The 16,163-nt window shown below is 39.5% G+C and overlaps 1 protein-coding gene across 1 annotated transcript in view; it reads right to left on the minus strand.

Moving 5' to 3' along the window:
• LOC146628845 (transmembrane protein 132C) overlaps positions 1-16,163 on the minus strand; it is a 139,567-nt gene that overhangs the window by 34,254 nt on the left and 89,150 nt on the right. Inside the window, exon 4 of the mRNA XM_085357085.1 lies at positions 10,546-10,735. Coding sequence (XP_085213211.1) covers positions 10,546-10,735 — 190 coding nt within the window. The remainder of the gene's footprint in view (positions 1-10,545; positions 10,736-16,163) is intronic.

Below are 16,163 nucleotides of genomic sequence, written 5' to 3' on the forward strand. Positions count from 1 at the left end.
AACCGGAGCAAGGTGCTGATAACTGAAGTGATGAGTGATGTGATGGAGCGAGCAAAAGAGGGAAATTACTATTTTGTTGCCAAAGTTAGGAAGATGACAGTCATTTTACGTGTAGCTGCTGAAACTTAGCAAATCGTCAGGGTTTGGAGTTTTCATTTTAGGGAGTGAACAAAAATACTCCATAGTACTTACAGCGGAGTATGCAGAAATCCTACATTTTGCTAGTAAGCTAGGTATTTGATGAAAACACGCTGAAAGTCAATTGAATCTGGAGTTTTTTTGAGGATGAAATAAGCTGAATAATCAGCTTCTGCGTCTCCGCTGATTTACCTCAATTGGCATAGCAGCTATAATTGCAGTATTAGCAAATAAAGAGTTGAAGGCAGTTTGGGGCCATTCTGCATTGACCATGAGTAAGAAATACCACTATTGATTATTAAATTGGGGCCTACAGTGATTTATACTCTCCTCATTAATTAGATATTGATTTATAACTTCTTGTCCTGGCAATGGGTTGGGTTTGTTATTGTGTACTGTGAGCTCTAAATACTTTTAGTAAGATTAAATATTAAGCGTCTGTTGTTTTTTCCTGCCTCATACTTCCTCACTTTAACATAAGGAGCGGAAATGCCAAAGTCAGCAGAGATAAATTGGCTGTCGCTGATAAAGCCTGTCCATATTCTGAGGACCTTTCTCCTGTCTCCGGCTGAGGCCATTTGATTAGAATAAACCAGAGAGCACTATACTGGACCATGGCCCGTGCTGGCCAAATAAAAGACCCTCAACCCAGCCTGACAGAATGAGGGAAAGGGTAAGGAAGGCAAGCCAGCAAAAAAGTAAACAAACCACAACAAATGACAGAACGGACAGGCTTAACTTCAAAGTAAAGCCTGACTGACATACATATCTTGGGCCCTGAGAGAGGCAAGAGAGACATGCTGGGCGGCAGAAGTGAAATAGTTTGTGTGTGAGTACAGAGGATATGCACACATGTCATCCTCATTCTCTGCCGCTCCGCTTCATGCTCACTGTTACACAACCCACCCTGAAAAAAAAAGTTTTTGAGTCCAACCAATGTGATCATTCACATTCTTTAGATTTAGAAGTTGCGTGTCAATAAGATGAAGGTACTTGCTGACACTGCTATTTTACACTACTGTGCAAAGGTTTTGAGCCACCCTTCATTTCGTTCTTGCATAGGATATAGATTCAGTGATTCAGTGAAGCATGCACATGCAGAAATTGCTATACAGAAAAGACGTTCGCATGGTATGGTATGACATTACTCAGTTTTTGGTTCCCCCCCCGCAAGATCTTTATAAAGTGTTTCCTTAGAGCCTCAGCTTTGGTGTCAGCTGGCCTCTAATGCAGGCATGTGCATAACACAGAAGGAGGGAAGGAAGGAAAAAAGAAGAAGCAAAGAAATTACAGTCCTAAACAACTAAATAAATAACAGAAACATTGTTATTTGAATAGAGTTTGCTAATTTTGATCTCCCTGACTGTCTGCTGTCTCATCTCCCTCTCCTGCTTGCTGTAGGATGATCAGGATCAACAATGACAAACAAGCCTGATGCATAAGGAACATTTTTCCCCAGAGCGAAGGTGATAAAGAGAATTTGTTTATTCAAAAAGCACAGCATAAAGATAAGGCAGAAAATTAGAGACCCATATATACACAAGAGGACTTAATTAAGCTATAAGGGGCATTATAGTTGCATGCAGATGGCTAATGTTGCCCTGAGGGCACTTAGCATGCCAATGGATAGCCTCACTGCTTCCCGATTAGTACTCTGTCATGTCATTTCCAAATACTGTTACTGACAGTGAAACAGTATGACTGATAGCATCTTGCTTGAAAATTGCTGGCGAGTTCTGATGCAGTGATAGCACTTTGTATAAATTATAGATATACGACCCTTTATTTTGGACTTGGTTTAGGCAGCCAAGCAGCATGGGAACACACAGGGTTTCTGCTTTCTCTTCTTCTTTTGTTCTTTTGATTTTCGAAAGCATTTGTCCATCAAAGTTGATTGCCAACTTAAAATTGCAAGGACAGTAAATGAGAAAACCAAACTGGGTACAGTGGAACCCCGACTTACGAAATTAATTAGTTCCCGAGGGTCTTTCGTAAGTCTGAAATTTTCGTAAGTCAAAGCACCCATCGCGCCTTTTGAGTGAACAATAGGCTATAGGCTAATTGCTAACGGCAACAACAATACGTCGTTCAAGTGGAACAGCGAAGCGCAAGTACGAAAGCCAAGGGGTTGTCACATGATTCGGAAGGCATTGTGGACATTCTGGGCTCAGCCAATCAGAGCCAGCGGATTTCGTAACACGGGCAGAAATATTGCCGTTCAGTGCCTTTGTAACTTGAATTTTTCGTTTAACGGGGTATTCGTAAGTCGGGGTTCCACTGTATATGGATTCAGGACCCTGTTATTCAAAAGCACTATAAACTTCGATGCATTCACCAGTCACCCAAGTAGTATTTCAGCTGCTGAATTACAGTATTTGCTTTAACCAAAAAAATTTTTCTTGACTTGTAATACTCGCAGGAGGCCTGAAGGCTGATAGATGGCAGCTAGTCATGGCAATTTAATTGATTTATCGAAAACACTTTCTTTTTCTCTTTCAATCTTCACCATTATTGGCACAGATAAACTTCCCGCCAAGCTTTACCAATGTTATCTGAGGAATTTCTGATTTTTTAAAACACCAGTGCGAATTCTGACCAATCTGACAAACCGAAAGTTACATTCTCAGAAACTGTTTCATGTATTGACACGGGATTTGTTCTAGGACTAGGCACCCCTCGCTGAGGGAGGTGTCTTGCTGGCTTCAGAGTATCATTATCTGTTAATGAAAGATCATTTTAACTTGGGGGTACCTCCAGCCCCTGTTAACCCTCCGCCCTTAAAAAAAAGGACTATACCCTGATTGCTCACCGTGTCTGCAAAAGTAATGAGTTTTCTGTGAGTATGGGAAGAGCACTCTCCGAGCTGCTGGTTAACTTGCATTATTCAAGAGCTTGGACAGGATGAAGACTCTTGTGTTCACTATTGAAGTGAACAAAAGAACATTTGCTGTGCTTTGATCGCAGATGAGACTTTCTGAAAGCAGAAGCGGCTGTTCAAAGTAAATAATGGCAGACTGCATCGTTCCTTGAGAGTGTGCCAAAGTAGCCGCTATGCGGGTATTTTACATTTTTTTTTCCCTACATAGTGACAAAGACAGGTAGGCTAACAGATGAGAAGCCTTGACTACAAAGAAAGTTTCTCAGTTCTGTAGCAGAGAAATACTCTCTCTGGTGCTGACTTTGGGCTTTGTAACTTTACACACTGCTTAAACGTGGGACTATAAATCATTTAAAAAAAGGAAAACCCTCTTTAAAAAAAAAAAGTCACTTTAAACCACTGAATGGAGCCAAAATGAATAAATCTGAATTTGCCCTGGTGATTATAATTCTAGACAAAGGTGCTTAACCACGGCCACAAATACAGTTAATGCAGAGCTTCCTGCTAATGGTGCTGATTATAATGTTATGGGACTGTAAGCACAAAGCGAATGTTATTGAGTTTGAAATAGAGTGAGTTTCAGAAGCTATGAATAAAATGCTAATGATTACATTTGGGATGTACTGTAAAGAGCTATGGGGGCCAACTGGCTGTCTCTTCTAATGAGAGAACAGAGAGGCAGGGAGCAGCAAGAGAGGGATCAAAAATTCATGGGAGGATGCAATAAAAGTAGTGCACACTCAGCTGGCATGTTCTCTGCATGTACCGTCTTTCAAGCTTATTAATGAAACACCACCATCGTCTCTCTTTTCCTGTCTGTTCCCGGGCCAGATTGTGTTCAGCCCTGCAGTTTTCTTTGATTGTCCCGTTAAAATCAGAGTAGCCAATATCACTTAACACAAACAATGTAGCGCCATTTGTCTTGGTGACGTCGAGCTGGCATTCACAGGTCCAGAGTTCAGTTCAGTATCTCAGTAATGCACGAGAATTCTCACACAGTAAGAGGAAAATAGCAGTGTCTTAAGTGCAGACAACTTCCTCTGCGCTTGTCCTCTATTAAATGTATTGATTTATGAGATTTCAAACAGGAGTGCGTTACAAACTGAAGACGAGAGCCACTGAGGGTTTCTAAATGGAGACAAAACTGCTCATCTGAACAACCCATACAATCTAGTATTAACTCCTAAAAACTACTCTCGTGAAAGCAGTTTTCAGTAGTACTAAACTCACAAATTTTCCAATAATAACTGCCACTTAATATTAGCAATGCAATCTCTCTATGATTTTGTCTTTCTTAAGGGTAGCAATAGATTACATATATCTACAAGTCTATTATTTCATCTTCAATTCAATTCAATTTTATTTATATAGCGCCAAATCACAACATAAGTCGCCTCAAGGCGCTTCATAGATACAGAGAAAAACCCAACAATCATATGACCCCCTATGAGCAAGCACTTTGGCAACAGTGGGAAGGAAAAACTCCCTTTTAACAGGAAGAAACCTCCGGCAGAACCAGGCTCAGGGAGGGGCAGCCATCTGCTACGACCGGTTGGGGTGAGAGAAGGAAGACAGGATAAAAGACATGCTGTGGAAGAGAGACAGAGGTTAATAACAGATATGATGATGCAGAGAGGTCTATTAACACATACTGAGTGAGAAAGGTGACTGGAAAGGAAAAACTCAATGCATCATGGGAATCCCCCGGCAGCCTATGTCTATTGCAGCATAACTAAGGGAGGATTCAGGGTCACCTAGTCCAGCCCTAACTATATGCTTTAGTAAAAAGGAAAGTTTTAAGCCTAATCTTAAAAGTAGAGATAGTGTCTGTCTCCTGAATCCAAACTGGAAGCTGGTTCCACAGAAGAGGGGCCTGAAAACTGAAGGCGCTCCCTCCCATTCTACTTTTAAATACTCTAGGAACAACAAGTAGGCCTGCAGAGTGAGAGCGAAGTGCTCTAATAGGGTGATATGGTACTACAAGGTCATTAAGATAAGATGGGGCCTGATTATTTAATCTTCACGTCAGAATTCTCCTTTCATATCCAGAAAAAAAAAGAAACACGCTTTGAATGCTAAATTACTTGCTTAGCGCACTCACACAAGATCCTCATTGTCTTCAGTATTCATCTAGCATTCTATAATATCCTGTTCTGCCATAAAAGGCACAAAATTGCGAGTCATCGGTTGAACTACAAATTGCTCTGTTCAATTTTCCTGGAAAATGCATCTCCTCTGAAATTATGAGCTTTGACCATTGCTGCGGGATGAATATCCAATACTGATCTCTCGCGCTCTCTTAAACACTGACTGCAGAAAGCTTATACCTGTAGAATTCACAGAAACATGTCTTCAGTAAAAATGAAAGAAAATTAAAAATGTCAGGGTATGCGTAAACTGATCTCACCCATCTTCTGTTTAAACATGCACCTTCTTATCTACTCGTTCGTACTTGTTTCTTCTTGACCTTTTTGTGCATGCACACAAATGACAAATTTAAAAAGCAATTCTAGGCATTTTCAGCTGTTCAAAAAAAACCCTTGTAAGAACAACAAAAAAAAAAAAGGAAGAAAAAAAAAAGACAAGTTCTGCACTTCATGTTTGGCAGCCAGGAGGTACTGGGTGAGTGTGAGCATGCGTGTGCTTCTCTGTGGGAGTTAAGGCCAGAAGCACTCACGGAGACATGAGAGTTCTCTTGAACAGGGGTGTCTGGCATTCTGTATCCAGACAAGTACTGCTAAGTGCCAGGAATGATTGGTGTCTACCTACACATACTGCCGCAAAGGTGATGGCTGATGTCATATATCCACCCATCCATCCATCCATCCGTGCATCTATTTTTTACACATCCTATCGGGTTCGGTGTTTTGGAGGAGGCTGGAGCCTATCCCAGCTGTTATTGTTCCGAGAGGCGGGGTATACCCTGGACATGGCCATCTAAGGCGCAGTTTGCTCAGACAATGACTCGTCTACCTTTAATTTATTAGCTGGCACTTAACAAGCAATATGTGCTGTCAAAGCATGGGTGCCCTTTAGAGAGCAGAATTTGTTTTTGGAAGTCAGAGAGACAACTAACGTCTCAAAGACTGCACCAAGACAGTGTCCTACATATGAGGAGTGAGCAAAACGTTTTGAGAACTGGCTAAGAGTAATTCACATGATCTTCTCTTATATTGCTTAAATATTTTAAATGGGGCTGCTGTTTTTAGATCACTCTGTTGAAGTACCATTATGCGCCCTTGTAACGTAGTTGATCCTTCAGACTTTTTGTAAAGTGGGCCAACTTGCCAGTGGTGCAGGTAGTGTGTGAACACTGTGTCGGTGTGGCCACAAACACAATCACAATTTTTAACTAACTTACAGCACTAGTAAAGATAGCAAAGTACTGTTGTTCTAAGATTTACCTTCGTTATTGCAGTGCACTTTTACGTTATCCAAAAGTTCTAAATAAAAATTCATTTTCCTGTTGTGTGGGCTCTTAGTTCATTTTAGGTCTTCAGCCTTGGTGTATTTAGGCTTCTTAGCTAAATATTTTACTTCATTTATTTATTTATTTTTATTTTGTGTGTGTGTGTGTGTGTGGGGGGGGGGGGGGGGGGGATTACAGAGGCATACTGTTAATGTTATTGTTTCTGTTTTTTGTCACACATATTGGTTTTGCTTTACTCCTTCAGTTTCCCCATTTCCTCTCACCTTCTCTGTTAACCGGTTTCTATCTTTTTTTTTGCCAATGTGTTATCTGTCTTAGAGTAACTTCCTGTTTTACTTTGAAGGTTATTTTCCTGTGTCTTCCTGCCTTTGTTTCTTCTCCTCACTTTCTTGATTATATTCCCACCTCACCTGAGCATGCCTTTGTCCCATTTCCCAGCCAGCCTTCTGTATATATCTATTTTTTTTTTTTAACAGATCATTTTTTCCTTCCCGTTTCCGTCGCCTGCATTCCCGAGATTCCTGCTGTTGCCCCTTTGCCACCCCATGCTTACTTTAACACTAATTGGCATTTAAATAATGTTTAAATAAGACTTTAACAGAAAATGTTTATTACTACTACTACTATTAATTTAATAACAGCTAACTAATTAGACCTATTGACAAATTGTTGAATCTTTAATAAGACACATTTTCTTCTTAAATCAAAGTTTGCACGCTGTCAGTACTTTCTGAAATCTTTATTACAATACATCTTTGCATTTTTTCCATATCTCTTTCAATTAGTTGTCCATTAAACTTTTTAGTATTACTATTATTTAATACAATATAATTGGAGTGTGCATTCTCTTTTATTAAGCCACTAAAAGTGGAGAAATGTAGCCAAAGCCTTAAAGCTGCTCTACTCGCCACAAACCATAAATCAGCAGTGCACCGCTGCCTCACAAAATGAGTATGATAAAACTTTATGAAGTGCTTGAAAGCATTTGATTTGTACATGGACATAATCAATGACAAAAATTAAAACTGCCCTATTCTCTCTTTAGCACACAGAACGATTTTCCTCAAAAACAATTAAGAACAATTCATTATGTTTACAGTGTCATTATGATAATACAGTTAGCAATCATAAGCCACTTGCCAATTCATCCACATTTGGATTGTTAAAATCCAACTCAATTTAACTTCTCATTCTGCAAATTGAGAGCGGCGTTTAAAAGCTTCATGACGATTAGAAGTTAGTCCAAGCTTTGTTTTAAAAATAATAATTGGGTCTGGGTTTTTTCTTCAGGACTAATAAATGATGATTGCTTTGCCATACTTTCATATTGTCATGGTCCTGGGTCGGTGACCCAGCGCTTTTAGTTTGTTATCATTTTCTAGATGATGATTGTTTAAGTTCTGTGTTATTTTCGATCTGCCTCTGAGTCTGCGTCTGTATCTGTCTGTCTATGGTGTCTCCCCATCTGTTTGTGAATCTGTCTGTTTAGTTCAATGTCTTGTCTGGTTTCATGTATCTGAGTTTCCTGTTTTATTGTGAAGGTCCGTGTCATATGTGAGTGTGATCAGTTTACGTTTCCCCTGTCCCGTCAGCCCAGATTCCTCCCAGCTGTGTTGCCCTCCTGTCTCGCATCCCCTGATTACTGGTGTGTGTATTTAAGCCCTGTGTGTTCTCCTGCCTGTTGCCGGTTCGTCTGTGTTCCTCCGTGTCAGTCTGTATTACTCTGTGTCAGTCTGTGTTTCCACCGTGTCTTCTCCCTGCTGTTCATCGTCATCCTCCTCTGCTCGTTTTCATTCAGGTTTGTGCTCTGTAGTTTAGTTGTTTCCCAGTTTAGTTTAGTTCGAGCCCCGTTTGCTGTTTGTCCACATTCTTTTGTGTTCAATAAATCACCTTCACTCTACGACTGCCTGCGCTTGGATCCTCATTTATTCCACACGGCTCGCCTCGGCAGCCGTGACACATATGGCAAATTATTATTCTTTATAAAGAGGCTAAATACTTTTATTTAAAGTCAGAATCAAAAAATGCACAATGGCCTTGCTAAGAAACTTGTAGACTTTAAGACTAAAAATGGGAAATGAAAATAAATGAAATACAGAGTGGCTCCTAATTAGACAATACCTTGTTGTTCACTGAACAGGACATGCTGCTTTTATCCCTTTTATCATTTATACATTATAAAAATGTTTTTAGTGTGGGAGAGCTGTAAACTCTTTAAAAAGAAACATGTTTTTTTTAAAGTATTTCCACTGGACCTTGAATGTCATAGTAAACAAGTAAAAGAAACAGTTGCCAAGTAACTGCCAAAACGATCTTGTTACAAGACATGATTGAATGTGGGTGTTCATCTTGTACTATGTTTAGCTTTAAGTTGATCTCACAAATCTAATGGGGTTTGTGAGGTTTTCTTCATTACAGCTCTCTTTTTGCTCTTTAACTTTCCAGTGCATCCACATCTCAGCATTATTAAGATGCCGAGACATTTTCCATTGTGTTGGGTTTTATGATGTCAAACTCAAAATTAGTTTAATTTGTTGACATGGTTCTGTTCTGTCGTATGTAAAACCAGAAGAGCAACACTCCTGTGCAGAACAGAACAGACGTCAGTGGAAAGCGGCTTGTAAAAGGGCAGCAGTAACTATAAACTAAAAAAGCACTGGCTATATGAGATTTGCCAGTTAGATTTGTAGAAAGGAATCAGCTGAGCCAACAGCTGATATTCTAGCCTGCCTGAATTAACACCAGCCTCAATGCAATGGCCGCCAAGTTGAAAGTTTATCTTATTAATAGCTACTTTGAGCTGCTCCCTGCTCCCATTCACAAGGGGTTGCCACAGCGGGTAGCTCCGCATTGATTTGGCAGAGTTTTACACCAGATGCCCTTCCTGATACAACCCCAAAGGGACTGTTTCTCCTTTCGGGATGAAACTGGTGATCTTGATAGTTGAATGCATAAACCACTACATTATAGAGAGTTATGTTATTAATATAATATTACTTTTTGGGTGGAAATAAGTTCAAAAGCTACTAGACATCTAATATAATCTCTTGCTTTTGCTTTCAGACTACCACTTAACCAATTTAAGGCTGTGGGGTAGAAGTAGGGGGAATCTATCCCTGATTTCACAGGCACTCCACCAGTCTGTCTCAGGACTAACACACTGAGACAGGTAACCTTTCACACTCACAATTTAGATTCAGCAGTAAACCTAGGAGTACCCCACCCTGGATTCTAACTCAAGACCTTCTTGATCATCCTTCTTAATCATGTTTTAGTCTTGTTCTCTGCAATTGCAAAACAGGCTTTGTTGGATATAGGTCACCTTGTTTCAACAAGCACTTCATTGATGCATTTTTAAAAAAATGCGGTCTCATCTGCTTAAGACAACTGTCCTGCTGCATGGGTCACATTTAGCTCAAGTTTCCACCATTGTGTAGGATTATATATCACCTGCTACCCTTGTTTGAGCTCTTCACATGCCAAAGTGTGTTCTGTTTCTACCAGGTAAGGTCTGCCCCAGATTCTGTTTATCTTATGTGTCTCGATAAATCTTTTGTTTTCTTCTCAGTATGTCAGTGTCCAAGAGCTAAAGTTGGTCTGACCGAATCTGTTGATGTGCTTTTTTTGAGGCATTTTAGTCTCATGTAGACTTCTGCACTGGAAGTTGAATACACAGACGACTAGTATAAAAAGCATCACCAGGATGCCACAACCCTTATACATATAATATATGCATTATTTATCCTTTCCTAATTTCATCAGTCAGTTTCATCTGTCCCCTGTCAACCCCAAATGACCCGGGTATGCTGGTTTTTTTCTCCCGTTGTTTGGTAGGAGCAACTCAAATCGCTCTTTTGATGTTGAAGGTTGCTGACGACTGGTTTGGGGTAAAGTATCAGACACAAAGTAGTAAAACAGTTTATAACATTGGAAGTAACAACTTTGCAAACTTACTGTGGCTCTAACTATCTGTGATAACACACTCAAAAAACAAATGCATGTAGTGTTGATGGGTTATTTTAAGTTAGCCTAACACTGAACTTAGACACATATTCCCTTACGCACACATGCTTCCAATTTCCAACCAGTCACTCCTCACCATGGCCAGTGGCACAATGCCACCCAGGTCCTGCGGTGCCAGACGGATGAGAGTCTGCACTTCACTGGTCAGGGTGCGCGTGAGCGGATACTCGACCTGCCATGCCACCTCCCTGCTCCCCTGAGTTACCATCAGCCCATTTACCTCCAAGTCTACTTGTAGCACTCGCTGGTAGCCCACTGCCTCCATTCTGCAGAGAGAGGATAAAAATTTGTATGTCAGGAGTGGATTTTGATAAAAGGTTAAATAAAAGGTTGGAGTCAAAAGGGATAAGAAGGTAGCAGGGAAAATAAGGTAAAGCAAGGAAAAAAGAAGCAAACACAAGAACTTGAAATAATGTGAACACACAGGAATGATGGAAGGATTAACAGGAGGGGAAATAAAACATCGGTCAGCCCATTCAGGGAAAACTACCTAAAAAGAAGAATTACACTTTACATTTTAATCACCTATTTAAAAAGTTATGTAGCACAAACACTTTGATGGTACCATTAAACCATTAAAATTCCATGAACCACGATGTGTGCAAAAAATAAATAAATAAATCGTTGCAATATGAAGTCTGTCTTGCAGACTGCCAGGGCCATGCAAATTATTTTCCAGCATCCGATGGAGATGCAAACAAAGCAGAAAAACAATGAATATCAAAGAACACCCATCAAACTTATTTGATTTGCTGAATGCTTGCCTTGATCAAGCTGCTGCCTTTCACCTCTCTTTGTCGCAGCTAAAAATCAATGCCGCACCATTTTCTGAACAACCTGAGACTGATATACAGAGCACGCACTGTCTTGAATAATACAGTTTACCAGATTGGAAGTCTGGAAGTGACTCACAGAGGTAAGTGCTGAGGTTGTGAGAGTCTGCTACTTTAAATCACAGCGACAACAAAAGCTAAAAACAACTCAGATGCTTCCTATAATTTAAAAAAAAGAAGATAATAGGCATGAAAATTCAAGATGTTGTTAGCTTTGCATCTGTTTATAATGAGTACTATCCTAATTATATCTCTAGCCTAAAAAGTAGGTTTGCTTTTTCTGTGTCGCAATCAATACAAGGCTGGATAGAGTCCAAACTGAGGTTCAGGAGGTTTTGAGGGATAAGATCCAAGGTTTTTCTTGAACATATTTTGGCCAAGTCTGCAGTTAAATATCCCCAAACTCTCCCTTATGTTCACAGTTCAGATGCTAGCCCCATTTCAAAGTGCAGATTTAAGGATCCACTCCGGTTTAAAAAAAATTAAAAGAAAGAAATGCAAGGGAGGACAGTTTTGAAAACTGAAATCAGTGTGGATGAAAACTGCTTAAATAGCAATTCTAGGTCAGGCAGAAAAGCCTCTCAGTTTCAGTGGGTAATATTCTGAATTATACAAAAACATGCTTTCAAATAACCATTGAGAAGGTTTGGCTCTGGATGATCACAGAGGAGCACTGCTGTGAATCTGACCCCACAATGAGAAATATTAAGGTGCAGTTCCGTTTGAACAAAGCAGAATTTCACGGGTGAGTAGCATTGTGCCAAAGGTAGGGGTTGTTCTTTGTACTGTACTAACATTCACAAAGTTAAAAGGATCTGCCTTCCCTTCTTTTATCCCCAATTTTTTTTAAAAACAAAAAACAAACAAATAAGACAAATACTTTTTTGCTGCATTGCTCTATTTTGTACACCCATTTAAATACAGGTTTTGAAATTCAAAGAGAAAAATGTATCAAAAATGTGCCACACTTTGGTGCCAGTATGGTTCACCAGGTTAATCCATATGCTGTAAGGCTACTGCAGAGACCTGGGTTCGAATCTGCCCTCAGGCCTTTTACTGTCTGCCGTCCCCTCCCTATTCCCATATGGAAAAGATATATATAAATCTTATAAAGTTTGTATCTGTCTTGTGTGAAACTTGTATGAAAAGCATACAAGAGTGAAAACAGATATAAGATCCCTTGAAAAATTATATAATGAAACTTGTATGTTTTGGATACTTCCTAAAACAATATATGAAAGTAATGAGAAAGTGGCCACTTTCATGAGTAAATCATATAAGTTTTTACTATTTCTTTTCCATATGGGTTGTTTTCTACTCGCCTTTACAGAAGTTTACAGGCTTCCAAACTCGTATAAAGTTGTTTTGAAATTGCACAATAAAAATATATATCAACTGAAGAAGAACGGATAAGATCTGAATGCTTTGTTAATCTTGTCATAGATTGGCGACCTGTCTATTGTGTAACCCTTCTTTTGTCCAGTATCAGCTTGAATAGGCTCCACTCTACGGATCGGTGGATAGCTGCAATTTGGTCTGTTTGAAAGCAGTATACAATTTATGAAGTGTCTGTTGTGATGCACAAGATCATGGGAAATGCTGGTAAATTTGAAAGCAAACGTAGGTAAGATCTGCTATTAGCATACTATCCCCACTCTCTCAGTAGTGTTCAACCTAGCTAGAGAGCAGCTTTGATGGCAAAGATCCTACAACAGGTGGCCCTGAAATGTATTAATAGCAATAACATGGGACAGGGTTAGACACAAAAGATGGATCGTGCACAATGCCTGCCATGCTGGGCTGTTTTGTCTGAATACAGAATAAAAGCGTTTTGCTTTTTGAAATAAATAATCAGGATGCAGATGGCAGAAAAATGGATATTTGTAGAAGTTTCTGTGCAAGATGCAACAATCACAAACCAATTTTTGTACCTGACAGAGCTGGGTAAATGGCCCAAGCAAGGCAAAAAGACACCCAACTAACTAAATCATGTTGGAGTCTGATAGCATTCTTTTTGTGGCAACATCAGTTAAATATATCCATCACTTTCACGTTTTGGTAAGCCAGGCAGAAAGAATCCCTGTTAAATGCAGGAAGGCCTTTTAAATCCTTAAGTTATTTAGGAAAGACGTGCATACTAGCTATGTCCTTATTAATATATTGGTACAAAGTCTGTATGGCAAACAAATTCTAATGTTAAGTAAAGAACTGATAAAAGGAAACGTTTAAACCAAGTGTGCATAAATAATAAAATGTAACAGGGTTCTGAAACAATCCACAACTCATCAGAAATACCCAGTTTTTCCATTAAAAGTAGCGCAGAAAAGAACTCGAATTTATGCGATCTAGTTATTAACTCACACATTTGATCTCAGTGCTGCTCCTTTGCAAGTTGTGGCAAGTTGGAAAGATGAACTAACACTCATCTGTTTTGGTTTTCCACGGAATAGGATTTGAGAACAGTTGGAAAATATTGTCAGTAAATTTTGTAATGTATTCAGTGTAAAGTAAGGCCAATGTACCCCGCTTTGTACAAAAGATGGGGAGAAGGAAATACATTCTCCTTGAATTAATTACCCCATCTCTATCACATCTTTCTACTTATATTACTCTCTGTGTTGAAATTCTACACAGTTCAATCAGCATTTTTGAGGTTGGATCTGTGCCACTGGAAAAACTCTAAAAACTAAAATGAGGGATTAATAAAAAATAATAAAATCAAACGATTTGCCAAATATTACATTAGAATAAAAGAGTTGTGTTGATACTATATGAATAAAAAAAACATGCTTTCATGTAGGGCACACTTAAGCAATTTCTTGACCATTTTTTGCCCTTTGATTTCCCTTTTAAAGTAAAAACATCAAAAGCAAAAGAGAGGAACTGATGAGCGCAAACATCCCACATAACGCCATGCTGTAGATTTTAGTTCTATTTGGTTAGCTGTATTAACAGATTTGTTGAAAATCCTTACTTCTGTCTGCGGACAGAGTATCAGTCATTTGTTGGAGCTTATTCAAGCCCATCCATTACCTCTTTTTCTTTTCAGTTTCTTTCAGAGACAAAAATTTGGAGTGCCACAAAGCCACAGTATCCTCTACTGCCTGGCAGCATCCTGGGCTCAGCGGTAGTGACTGTAGTGATTATGTGATTTACGCTTTATGGTGTATAATTACATCCAAATCAATTATCGGTAACAGACAGTTTTGCTTTACAATGTAGCTGCAAGCAGTCAGAGCTTCAGTGCTGAACACAAAACGACACCCCCGCTTCTCCAGCCTGTTCCTCTTTGTGTTGGTTCTACAAGGTGGGTTTTTTCCCCTAATATTCTTCTCATCATCCCTTCTTCATCTTTAATTTATTCCTCTTGCTGACCCGCAGTGTGGTGTTACTCTCAATAGAGGGCAGTGCTCTCTCTCTCTCCCCCCTCACCCCTTCATCCACCATGTGTTTGGGATGATGAATGTCTGCAGCGCACCAGCTGGAGAGGTCAGGCCGCTTCTCTGTGTCTCATTAGAAACATAACTGCACCGTGTGCCCTTTTCTCACTGCGATTACTATACAATTTAATACACTCATACACTCACTGGCAACTATCACTGCTCTTGCCCTGAATTGTGCATGCGGATAAGAGCAAGAGGTTGACACGGAGATAGAAACAAAAAAAACACAGAGCAGAAACAGGGTTAGAAGGGCTCAGATAAAAGCAAAATGTCTAAAAGGATCACAAAACTGGCTCTGCCACTATAAAAGCGAGTAGTGACAATGCCCTGGTATCATAGTGGGTTTGTTGTGGCAAAATGAGGTAGAAAATCGCTCATGTCAATTTGAGAAGGCTTTTGAGGTAGCTCCATTTGTCAGTCCTATTGTTGGATGTAAAAGCACAAACAGAACAAGGTAAAGGAATCCACTTAGATGAAAAAAAAAGAAGCTCACACTTTCAATTCTGTAAGATACATTTCAAACACATCCTTGTAGCAACAAAAGGACTCTGTCAAAAAAAAAGTATAACTGGGAAAAAAAAAATGACAAGAATGAAATTCCTTTTGTTCGTAAATAGGAAAATAAAAGTGGAGCTAAGGAACACAAAAGCCCTGTTAACCATACAGTCATGTTTTCCTCTTTTCACTCTTAAAACCTCTGTGGATATCTGTCTTGGAAAAAAAAAGAAAATCAGTGAAAGAAAAGTCTGCTGTCTCTTCTGGAGACCTGAGGGGGTTCGTTTCATGCACAGCAGTGATTTGGTTAGCACTGACAACAATGATACATCAAAGACCTGAATCTGTTTCAACACCGCAAATTGACAGTGAGTCCAGCAATGGAAGGAGAGATTGTGTGTGTCTTTATGTATTAGATTGTTATGTAAAACACCTTCTTCCAGGTAAATGTGAATATATAATTTTTCTTTTACTCATATGTGAGCAAAAAGAAAGCAGGACTTTTGCAGCCGGTGTGGAGATATGCTCTGCTATGGCTGTGGCACGTTTTGTGTAGTCAGATTTCAATGATAGATTTCCTTTCAAACTTGGTTTTGTTTGTTTGATGTGCTGTAGATAGGCCGCTTGTTTTTGTGACCCAGCACACATGATTTCCTGTGTGTTTGTCTACTGGGTCATACTAACAAGAGAACGGGACATCTGCATGAAAATGCATTCCAAGATGGACATGATAGACCTTTTGGCAGCAGGAAAAAAATGACCAGATGGAGGTATTGTATGGAGAACAGTGGGTACAGTTGTCTTGGCCATAACTGAATCCTGACTTGTGAGACCAGCGTTAATTTAAAAATGTGATGATGGGTAGGATGAAAACCCCCCAGCTGTCCATCTATTCTTGCATGAATCTTGCTTGGATTTCTCTC

The sequence above is a fragment of the Diplotaxodon limnothrissa genome, linkage group LG7 (genome assembly GCF_057381915.1).
Source record: "Diplotaxodon limnothrissa isolate DT_005_m linkage group LG7, D_limnothrissa_male_GT1.1, whole genome shotgun sequence".
Taxonomy (NCBI): Eukaryota; Metazoa; Chordata; class Actinopteri; order Cichliformes; family Cichlidae; genus Diplotaxodon; species Diplotaxodon limnothrissa.